The sequence below is a fragment of the Euphorbia lathyris genome, chromosome 4 (assembly GCF_963576675.1).
Source record: "Euphorbia lathyris chromosome 4, ddEupLath1.1, whole genome shotgun sequence".
NCBI lineage: Eukaryota > Viridiplantae > Streptophyta > Magnoliopsida > Malpighiales > Euphorbiaceae > Euphorbia > Euphorbia lathyris.
The window spans coordinates 81,412,932-81,425,288 of record NC_088913.1 but is presented as its reverse complement, the minus strand read 5'-3'; the positions used below and the strand labels follow the sequence as shown (position 1 = coordinate 81,425,288).

Below are 12,357 nucleotides of genomic sequence, written 5' to 3'. Positions count from 1 at the left end.
TTTTTAGTAATATTTTGACAAATGATTCTTTAATTTATATAAAAGTTGAGCATATGTTATTATTACTGGAGATGTATAATTATATGTATAAAATAATTGTCACATTTGATCAATTTTTTTTATTTCATATTATTTATCGGAGCAATGTTTTTCTGTTTTGCCTTAAGAGTTTGACATTAATTACTCATTCATTGTCTTAATTAATGAGTGTAGGGTATCTGTCTAGATCGCCTTGCCAGTGTGAACGTTGTGGTTTCTCACATCTTTAGGGAAAGGAGCCAGGTGGCAGATGCTCTTGCCAACTTCGGTCGGATTAGCTCGGAACAGCTCTGGTGGGACACACATCCTTCTTTCTGCTCCTACTTCTATTTGGATAATCTGAACAGCCGAGTATTATACCGGTTTGCTTAATTTGTCTAGTTAGAGTTATTGCACTTTTATTATTTATTTGTTAATTTAGCATACTTTAATTTTGGGTATGTATCATGTATTCCGGATTGTATGTATATAATAAGTCTGAATATAAATATAGAGTGTCAAACGTTTTAACGTTACAAGTTTAGATATATAATTATATGTTAGTTCTATTACAAATTCAAAATTTTGAATTTTCTACTATAAAAAAAGATTTGAATTCTTTTAAGTTAGATTTCAATTTGAGTAGACATATTTAATGTGATTTGCTTCACGCCGCTCCTTAATTCCCACACACCGCCTCCAAATTACAATTTTGCCCCTTCCCTTATATTTGAAATATTCAGTTCAAATTCAATTTCTAACTCCCAAACACTTTAGTTCAAACCAAAAGAAAACCCGGACTAATTATGGCTGGACGTGGAGGTAAAGGAAAGGCAATCGGGCTCATTTCGGTACGTGTTTCTATTTTTTTCAGTTTTTTTTTTTTTTTTTTAAGTTTTCTGTCCCGAAATTCGGGACAGAAAACACAAGTTTTAAGACCATGGCGGGTCCAGGACCCGCCATGGACAAAAGCGTGGCGGGTCCAGGACCCGCCATGCTCAAAACCATGGCGGGTCCTGGACCCGCCACGCTTTTGTCCTTGGCGGGTCCTGGACCCGCCACGCTTTTGTCCATGGCGGGTCCTGGACCCGCCATGGTCTCAATACTGGCGGGTCCTGGACCTGCCAGTCAAGAGATAAGTCGTTTTCTGTCCCGATTTTCGGGACAAAAAACTAACAACTAAAAAAAAATTATAAATATTTAGCGCATTTATTTTAGAAATATTAACGTGTTTTTTAGAACATATTTAGCGTATCTTTTTTAGAAATATTAACGTGTTGTTTTTAGAACATATTTAGTGTATTTTTTTTGTAGAACTTTAACGTGTAGTTTTTATAAATATTTAGGGATTGTATTTAGCGCATTTAGCTTGCTCTTTTGCGAAATTTAGCGTATTGCTTTTAGTAACTGTTGAATGTTTATTTTCCAGCGTCACATTGAAGAGGGTTCCGGACCTCGCCATCCTGCTAGACGTGGTGTTACAGCATCTGTTCGGAGGGATCGAGAAGCCGAGAAGCTCATGGCGGATGCTCAAATGGCGCACGTGACAGTACAGCGGCCCATGAGTGACGATGAGGATTATGCTACCATGGATGATGGTGAGGACCTTCCCGAGAGCGACCCTAGCCCAGTTCGTCGGGCGTCGAAGGGGAAGGGTGGTCGTGCCGAGTCATCTGGTAAATAATTTACATTTTTATCATAATTTTTATTTATTAATTTACTTTACTATAGAAAAATGGTATAAATGTTATATGTTTAATACTATATTGTAGGAAGTAGTAAGCGCTCGAGGAATGTTGTAGAGGATGACTGAGTTGTCACGGATCCGGTCCCCGATGGACCAATTGATGGTACTGTGATTCCCAGCTTCTTGGGACATGTCGCTTCTACCATATGGACCGGACAGCTTAGGTCGGAGCTCAGGGGCCACACTAGAGGGACATTCTGCAGGACATTAAATGACTGGTATAAGAGTGCTCGTCCAGAGGTCAGGGCGCTTATACGGGGATCACAACTATCACACCTCCCATCTACCATGTACACACACATTGATATGCCCCTTATATGTGCTTTTGTGGAGCGATGGCAGCCAGATACGTCATCATTTCACATGCCATTTGGGGAGATGACGATTATGCTGCATGACGTCTGGGAGATTCTACGTATCCCAGTTGAGGGGCGACTGGTGTCTGATAGCATTGGTGGGGAACAGCTTCAGTCGGTAGTGATGGAGGTGTTTGGGGTGAATAGAAATGAGCTGCTGGCTACCCATTGGAAAGGTGGCGGGGTATTCTGCAATTCAGTTGTCTCTTTATGCTCTGTAGGTCGGATGTCCGAGTTTGAGGCTATCGGGTGGATGTTTTTGATGTTCGGTTGCACCTTGTTTATAGACAAGAGTGGCGATCGAATCTGACCCGCGTGCGTACTAGAGGTGCAGGATGGGGTAGAGGATGTGGCTGGCTACTCCTGGGGCACAGCTACACTAGCATACCTATACCGGCAGCTAGGTGTTGCTAGTAGAGGAAATTGTGGACAGATAGCGGGTTGTCTGACTCTTTTGCAAGCGTGGATATACGAGTATTTTCCGTGTTTCAGACCTCAGCGAGAGGGACTCACACCCCATCCGGAGGCTCCCCGAGCTCGTATTTGGATCACGCCACAGCAGTCCAAGACAGAGACTCGTTTGAGAGATTTGCGTCGCCGTCTTGATAGATTGACAGCGGCGGAGGTACGATTTCTACTTGTACAGTAATAAACTTTTTAGGAAGATATTAATTTACTTTTATAATAATTAACTTTTTACATTTGTAAGTGATGTGGATGCCATACGGTCCTGACATAGTGACCCGCACTCCTAGGACTATCTATAGAGGATGGATACGATATCGGGATGTCATGGAGCCGTATATGCCTGATAGATGTCTCCGTCAGTTGGGGTATATCCAGATTGTACCCATGCCTGTTTTCAGGGGCACGAAGGTTGTACGTCCTTGGAATAGCAGTCGGTATCGGTTAGAGCATCCAGTTGTGGTTGCTGACGATAGTTGGTCATTTTTCCCAGCAGTATCGACGCTCATGTTGATGATATACACGCTTGCTCAGATTCCATCAGCATGTGATGAGACATACATGGAGTGGTACACTAGATATTCGCATCCACACATCATGCCCGATATGGATGTACACCCACAGACGGTTCTCACTCGTTTGAACAATGAGATTGTAAGTAAATTTGATTTTATCAAGTTAATACGAGTTTCTAACATTAATATTAATTAAGAAATTTTGTTTTGTGTTTTTTTTTTTTTTTGCAGTGGGTTAATCGGTGGACTACTGTGGGCACTGGCATGTTAGCAGCTCTTCGACGCGTAAATGAAGATACGGCAGAGATGTGGGCGGAGGAAGTGGATAAGCTTATGCATGATTGGCATTTGGCCAAATGATTATTGATGTTTAAACAGTATTACTAGTATGTTTATTTTAGTTGTTTCATTCGTACTAAACAGTAATATTAGTATGTACTAGACAGTATTTTTAGTATGTTTATTTTAGTCATTAGTAATTCCAATTAAACAGTAATTCCAATGTCTTACCAAAAAAAAAAAAAACAGTAATTCCAATTAAACAGTAATCTGCAGTTAAGTAATTTCAATTAAACAGTAATTCCAATTAAACAGTAATTCCAATTAAACAGTAATCTGCAGTTAAGTAATTTCAATTAAACAGTAATTCCAATTAAACAGTAATTCCAATTAAACAGTAATCTGCAGTTAAGTAATTTCAATTAAACAGTAATTCCAATTAAACAGTAATTCCAATGTTTGACATTAAAAAAGTAAGTTCACTAAAAAGTAATGACACTAAATGCCATATCCTACAGCTCTTGATAATGTATCCCACTGTATTCGCTGATCTGCATACAAAAGGTCCCATCCTTCGACACTATTGTCACGACATATGTTCCAGTTAAGTAGTATCGGCGGCACTGGAAAATCGCTGGATAAGTCCAGCCGAATATAATGTTCACACCGACGACCTAAATGAGCAATGACAATTTCTCATTGTGGTCGTGTAGCAGTTGCGGGTGCATACAGTGGCAGCACAGTACCAATGAAAATAAGCTCCCTCCATTCCCATATCCGAAAAAGAATACAGCAGCATTGTATAATGACGCAATCGGATACAGATCATCAAAAGTTATCATCCAATGGTCATCTGTACAATTCCCACCATCCCAAGCAATCCGCTTAACTGCCGCTGCAATCCCATCATAGTAAATTGGCTCGTATAAAGAACGTTTAGCAATTATTTCATTCACTATAGCCGTTCTAACAAAATACCAACTCTCTTCATCACCGAATACTCGGTCTGCCACAACACGGAACCCACAGTTACCATCACCCTTGACATCGAGATAGGATTCAATATAAGGCTTTATGATTTCAACGATTTTGTCATAATTATGGTAATCAGTAATATCACATTCAGTGGCAGCAGAACCTATAATAATATAGCTCTGGACTTAATAAACATTTAATAGTAAAAGGAACACAAATGATTCTATACGCGATTTTGAAATTGTTGTTGCATGGAGTCATCCCAACAATTTCGAAGAATGGCATTTTGTACTTGTTGGTCTTGTATGTTGAATCCATGCCAATATACCAGTGGTACGTTCGTAGTAATTCAACAGAAGCTGGATGTGCCATAAATACATGTGTTAACACATTAGTTTCTGAATCAGCAAGCAAAGCATGATAATACTTGTTCGTGACGGCAAGGTGAAAAAACTGACTAATCATATCTCTACCCTCAAACCCATCCTTCCTCAACCGGTCTCTATAATTGTATACATGCTTTATTGTTGGGTTATCTTCTGGATGTTTCGTACGAAGTGCCGTCATAATAGCACACGGCTTTGCTTGATACGAACTCATGTCACGCACAATTAGCTTCGCTGCTGGACTAAGCCCGCTAATCTGTCAGTGTCCCTCCTCATAAACTATCATTTCATGATTATGCGTACTCTGCTCCCCAGCATTAGCAACGATCTGCCAACCCGAAAAATCTTGCAACTGCTTGACTTTTAGCCGAAATGGACAGCCGCACGCTTTAGTTTTTGTTTTCCTACTTAAACCATCTTCTAAGGGAATAGGCAATCCTCTATACCGTTCGCCACGTGAACATCTCAGAAGACTTTGTTTACCTCTGTGTTTATGCGATGAAATAACGATCTCGAAACCATTTTTGATTGCAATGTTTTTCGCCCATTGAATTGCTTCCACACTTGTTTGAAATACTGTGCTCGTTATGAAATAAGGACTATAATCGATTCCGTCTCCAACCCAAACTCTAGCTGCCTCCTGAAAATACATGCAAGAAGAACTAAAGTTAGATTAGTCGCAAAACGGGTCCTTGGACCTCCTGTACATAGGCAGGCGGGTCCAGGACCCGCCAACATTCAGACGAGGGCGGGTCCAGTACCCGCCACCCTTCAGATGTGGGCGGGTCCTGGACCCGTCTTACTCTGAACCATGGCGGGTCCTGGACCCGCCTAGGTCTGAACAGGGGTGGGTCCAGCGCCCGCCCCGCATAAACTTTAAAAAAATACAAAAATTTAATACATTAAATTTAAAAAATTTAAAAATATATTAAATCATTACCTCGTCTTCGGAGTTTTGGTGTTCCGACGTTCTCGGATCCATAATTTTTGGTTACGTGCTTTGTTCGGGTGAGAGAGAGAGAGAGAAGGGTGATTTCAAAATTTTTTAAAAAATAATGGAAGGGGCATAATGGGTATGGAAGGGGCGGGGGCTGTAAAAAAGGGGCGGTGTACGGTAACACCCGTTGTTTAGTATCATATTTACTATGAAACCATATTTTTAATTTTTTAAAATCATCATTTTTAGAGTTTTCTCTATGTAAATATTAACTTTCCCTCTTATAAAAAAAATACCTAGATGACCTCAAACCTAAAAATTTGAAGAATTAAAGTTGCTTAAAATATCATTTAACTCTTGAAAATTTTAATTTCGAGATCATTATCAGCTAAATTCTGACAAAGTGAACCTAAATGCAAAATTTTGTAAACCACAAGAGTGCGTTTGAAAAAAAAAATACCATCGTAATATTTTGATTCAATTAGTTCTCTCCTCCCCCTTCTTTTTGTTTGTTCTCATTCATCTTCTCTTGTTCACACACTCACTTTTTTCTTTTATTAATATATTGCGGGTTTGTCAGTTCTTGGGTTATGGGTGCTCACCCCGCCCAAGTTCTGTCTCATCCCAATTTCTATAAAAAAAAAAAATCATAACCTCTCAGACTAATTGATCGAGATTAATAGAAACTCAATATATCAAGTCCAGTGTATAAAATATCTAGATTATAATAAAAAAGATATTATTAAGAATTGAATGTATTCAATTTACTCGTCTAAAACATAGTATGAAAGTACATGGTGACACCACTATATACAATAGCATATATAAATGTAAAATGTGTAATGAAAATGACATAAAATGTCATTATTCTCTTTACTCACCATATTCACATATTATAAGTGCACATTATTTTCACGTTCTCTTTCTCCATTTTCGCTTCCTTTAAAACCTTCAAATCTTGTTTGTTTTTTCATGTTTCCATATGTTCTTTCCAATCAATAGAACAACACACAACCAAACAAGACACAAACACCCAACATGAGCAATAATAATCTCCAAGATTGGCCTGAACCGATTGTTCGTGTTCAATCCTTGTCCGAAACCTGCCTCTCCCAAATCCCTACCCGTTATATCAAACCTCCCCAGGATCGTCCATCTGGGGTAGAGTTTTCCCCTCCTGACGCCAATATTCCTATTATTGATCTTCGCGGCTTATTCAGCTGCGAAGATGAGGATGGTGGTGGTGGTGATGGTGGTGTTAGAGAGGCGACATTGGAGGAGATTTTGGTGGCGTGTAGGGAGTGGGGATTCTTTCAAGTGATCAACCATGGGGTTAGACCGGAGTTGATGGATCGAAGTAGAGAAGCTTGGAGGGAGTTTTTTCATATGCCTTTGGAGGAGAAGCAGAAGTTTGCTAATTCACCAAAAACTTATGAAGGGTATGGAAGTAGATTAGGTGTTGAGAAAGGTGCTATTCTTGATTGGAGTGATTATTATTTTCTTCACTATCTTCCTTTTTGCTTGAAAGATTACAAGAAATGGCCTGCACAACCATCTGATTGCAGGTAACTAAACTTCCCCCTTTTTTTCCGCTTTTCTATGTCGCACAGAAACTCCTCTTCAGTAGCATTTTCGTGTTTCGTGCTGTCGCCTTTCATTTTCATTTATCGGCTATGTTTTTCAGTATCAGTTTCCACCAGAGATGGAGACGGGGGGCTCAGGAGTGCTAAAGCACCACCGGCCTCTGGGAACCACTACTGGGAGCAGGACCCATCCAGAAGGGTTAAGGGGGTTTGAGAACCCACTGCTCGTTAAAAATTCTATCAAAAACATGAACTGGGTTTTAATATTTTATGTAAAAACACTTGAAAAAAAATTAAAATAGCAATCATAAATTACCTTAAGCACCCCCTCTCAGTGAATCATGGATCCATTATTGCCTGTAAGGGGTTGTTTAGTCCCCTGTCTCCACAAAAAGGGGCTGCTTAGGGTGCAAAATTGCACTCTCAGCTTTCAAAGTCTGTATCCACTCTGTTTTCCACGCACTATAGGTGTTTATCTATCGAGAAATTCTACAATACCCTGTAACCAATACATTCAACTAATCAATTAATTTCATATGCACATATTTATTTCTTAATATCAATCAAACTCTCTTAATTAATATGCATCACACTTTTAATTCATATGCACATATTTATTTCTTAATATCAATCAAACTCTCTTAATTAATATGCATCACACTTTTAATTGGTCGAGTGGTTGAAATTATTCCAACATGAGTTAAAAATGAAAAGAATCCAACCTCTAATCCATTTAGATATAATATTCAATGATGATATTTTTATTTTTTTGAAATCATCGTACCTAGTAAGTTTATATCTTAGAAGAATATTTTAAAAGAAAAGCATATGAATATGAACTTTTGCCGGCCACTTGTAGTTAAAAGTAGTTAAAATATTTTTGTAATTTAGCTAACAAACATTTTCTTATTTAAATGAAGGGAAGTGATTGATGAATATGGAAAGCAAGTTGTGGAATTATGTGGGAGATTAATGAAGATATTATCTACTAATCTTGGATTACCAAAACAACGTTTACAAGACTCATTTGGTGGGGAAAATATTGGAGCATGTTTACGGGTTAATTTTTATCCGAAATGTCCGCAACCCGACTTGACTCTCGGCTTGTCATCTCATTCGGATCCCGGGGGGATGACGGTTCTCTTGCCGGATAATCAAGTCCCGGGTCTTCAAGTCCGGCGAGGAGACGATTGGATTACGGTGAAACCGGCCCCTCATGCTTTCATTGTCAATATTGGTGATCAGATTCAGGTATTTATTTAAATTAATTGTCATTTCATTGATGATCAAGTTGATTTTCTTTTTATCCATTAAGGTTAAATATGTTTGGTTCAAATTTGATTCAATCTACATGGAGGGGTCCAAAAAAAATTAGTCAACATTCAATTTTTTTTTAAATAATAATAATAATACCAATAATAATTGGTACGAAACTCATCAGATACTCTATAAATGAATCATTTTCAATTAAAATCGAGTTGAGTGGTTACAAGTCTGAAGTTCCTTAAGATTGTAATCTCGTATTGATTTTCATTTATTTTAGAGTGTTAATTGTCAAGGAACCATTTGACCTAATATCGTATTGGAGCCGTAGTGTATGCACACATCTCGTACTCGAGCCGTATGTGTGAATGCGCCCCAATCCATCTATATACTAATTTTTCATTACATATAATATAAATTTATCTTATTATATATTGAAATTCTATTAATAAATAAAATTATTAAGATTTAGACTCTCAATGATTTGATATAAGAAATTTTGAACCTAAAAGTTTAATTTAAGTTGATAAATAAGTCTGATAGGTTATATTATTATATAGAAAATCAATGAATTTCAATTATGAAAATCATGAAATGAAGCCCCCTAGTATAAAGATTCATGAAAAAAGAAAAGGGCAAAGGGCAAAGGATAATTATATGGTCCACACTAACAAATAAAGCAAATTATTAAGATTCCAAGATTAAATTTTATCTATTGGATAAATAGTTATTGGAAGAACTATACACTTTTTTAAGAGTCCATCTGGATAAGATGATAAAATTAAATAATAGAATATAACTTTTAATTTTCTTTCCACCTATAAGAAAATCAGTAGTTAGAGACTAGACTGGAAATTCAGTCGTAATTCGGTCCCTAAACGCAATTTCTTAAAATATTAATGACTCATAAGTTGTTAGTGACCAATTTTGATTATTAATTCGATCAAAAAAAATTTGGTTATTAATTAAAGATAGATATATTTTTAAGCAATTCGGTCCCTAAACGCAGTTTTTTAAAAAATTAATGACTCATAAGTTGTTATTGACCAATTTTGGTTATTAATTCGATAAAAAAAATTGATTATTAATTAAAGACATATATACTTTTAAATGCAGTTTCTTAAAAAATTAATGACTTATAAATTGTTAGTGACCAATTTTGGTTATTAATTAAAGACATTTACTTTTAGTCATTAAAATTGGTCATTAATTCCTGTTTTTTTCTGTAGTGAAATAATATTATTTTGGTTACAATATTTGATGACAATTATTTTTAAATAAAAATAATAGTAAATTAAGTTTAAATATATTGAAAAGAAAATGCAATTAAATTAGATAAACATGAAAAAATTATTTCTATATATGGAAAATTTAGAATTTGCACATTTATAGAATGTTTATTTATTTAGAAGCTACCTAGTCCAAGTGGTCACTAAGGAATCACTTTTAATGTCTAGTGATAAAAAAAGCATTAATTCATCCTCCTTTTTGCCATATCTTCAATAATGACTTGAAAAAGAGACCTAATTTTTAAAGGGATGAATGCACACATTTTTAACATGTGTTATATAAAAAAAGGAAAGAGAACTCTTCAATATTGACAACCAAATCATGACATTATTTAGTGCATGACACATATTATATAGTTGATATGATGGCTATGAGTCATCTTTTTTGACTTGTCCTCTCTCTTTTTTTTTTAAAGGAAAAAAAACAAAAAATAGCCTTTAATTAGCATAACCTAGTCTTAATTTGTATTTACCATGTGATTAACTAGCTTGTCCTTAAACTAGTATAGTTTTCTAGGTTAGCAATTTCATTGCCATTCCTAATTAAGTGATTTTTATACTAATCTTGGTTAGCTTAATTATCTTATTAGAAATTAATATAAAAGATATCATATCCTCTTAAATTAAATGTTTGAGCATTCGAATCATGAAAAAGGAATTTCCAGATGTGTCTATATTGTACACGCTTCAAGTTTAAAGGATATTTGTATGCGAGGTGCTTTAGAGATTATATATTGATTTTTAACTACGAGCTTTATCTTTTGGTTCAATTGGTTCCTTGTCAATGTATCATAGTCTTTTAGATCAAGTAGTCAAGAGTTGAAATCCTGACAGCTTTCATTTATTAAAAAAAAAAATTCAACATATAGAAAGATGGGTAAGTATGTCAGATATTATAATAAAAATCCTTTTTAGCTATTAACTATCATATTAAACTTTTGGGTCAATTGGTTCCTTGCCGATTGAATATCTCATCAAGGAACTATTTGACCTAAAAGTTTAAGTTCATAGATAAGGTTCTAGAATAGCTTATATTATTATTATCTTTGATACACTTTCACATGTGAATGTCTTCTGAACTTGAAACATGTACAACAAAGATTCATCTTACCATATGTTGAATTTTATTAACAAATAGTTGCCAGAATCATTTGAATCCTCTATCACATTTAATATGTTATCGTACCATGTTAAACAACTATTTGACCTAAAAATTTAAACCAACAACCCTTAACGTTATGTAACTAAGAGTGTTAGAAATAATAAAATATTACGCTTCCATCTTACATATCTACTTAAAGTTCTGCATCAATTTATTATTGATTATTTGACATAAATAGCATTTGTTTTAACACATGATGCAAAAGAGTCTCATACGTTTCAAGTAAGGGGCATTATTCTACATACATACGTACGTGTAATATAAATACTACAATATGTAATTGCTTAAACTTTGATGAAATGTTGCTAATTGATTCTCATATATGTTTGTGATATTTAGGTACTAAGCAATGCAATATACAAGAGTGTGGAGCATAGAGTGATTGTAAATTCAGCAGAAGAAAGAGTGTCACTAGCATTTTTCTATAACCCAAAGAGTGATATACCAATAGAACCATTGAAGGAGCTAGTTACAGATGAAAGACCATCACTATATCCACCAATGACATTTGATCAATATAGACTTTTCATTAGATTAAAGGGTCCTAAAGGCAAATCTCAAGTTGAATCTCTTAAATCCCCTAGATGCCAATGACCATTATAATTATAGAAAACAAAAAATCAATTTTGATTTTATTGTACATCATTATATATACATTTCCCAAGTCCCCTCATTGATTTTTATTTTCAAGTGAATTTTACATGTATGTAGTGTAATATTCATAAAATGAGGGGATTTGGCTCAAGTTAAGGTAGCATATATGCAAATTATATAAATCAATGATGTTTTCTTTTCTTTTACTTTGTTGGATTTTTTTATTTTGAAGAGAGTGTGTTCATAAAAAATTAAAAATTTGAATACTCAATTAAAGAGTTTTTGTTTTTGTTTATATATATGTAGAAGGTCAAAGTTTGCAATGAAACTATATTCATTCTTACAAGGATAGGATAAAGGATAAAGTATATATATAAAAAATAACTTTTATTCTTATCAAGCAAGAGTCAAGAGTGATTTTCCTTATACATCATGTTATCGGATCTATGATTTACTAACATGGAGTGCTTAGTGTGTTCTTTGATGATGTATGGATGCTCAATTGATATTTTAGGGTGTTTTGCAGAAAAATAAAAAAAAAATAAAGTTTCATATGAAGGGAATAAGTCTCAACTAAGTTTGATTTATCTATAATTATATATATGGATTTACATTTATGGATTATAATAGATTTGAATTTAAATAAAAGGAAATATGTTCTAATTTGAAATACACATTTGTAGCTAACTAATTGAGATACTAGTACCAGATTGTTGACAACTTCAATTCAGTTTCTGTACCAACAGAAATAGTGCTGACCGAGTCACTATTATCACCCCCACTCAAGT

The 12,357-nt window shown here is 35.2% G+C and overlaps 1 protein-coding gene across 1 annotated transcript; it reads left to right on the top strand.

The window, feature by feature from the left end:
- Positions 1-6,592: 6,592 nt before the first annotated feature.
- LOC136226731 (jasmonate-induced oxygenase 2-like) lies at positions 6,593-11,775 on the top strand. Its single transcript, XM_066015370.1, has 3 exons — positions 6,593-7,243; positions 8,182-8,512; positions 11,315-11,775. Exons 1-3 carry the CDS (start codon positions 6,717-6,719, stop codon positions 11,567-11,569), a joined length of 1,113 nt encoding a protein of 370 aa, XP_065871442.1. The 5' UTR covers positions 6,593-6,716; the 3' UTR covers positions 11,570-11,775.
- Positions 11,776-12,357: the final 582 nt, after the last annotated feature.

Excerpts from the sequence above, each read along its gene's own strand:
- LOC136226731 (XM_066015370.1), top strand. The coding sequence starts at position 6,717 with ATGAGCAATAATAATCTCCAAGATTGGCCTGAACCGATTGTTCGTGTT. Across the intron at positions 7,244-8,181 it reads GCACAACCATCTGATTGCAG|GGAAGTGATTGATGAATATG; the intron begins GTAACTAAACTT and ends ATTTAAATGAAG. Across the intron at positions 8,513-11,314 it reads ATATTGGTGATCAGATTCAG|GTACTAAGCAATGCAATATA; the intron begins GTATTTATTTAA and ends TGTGATATTTAG.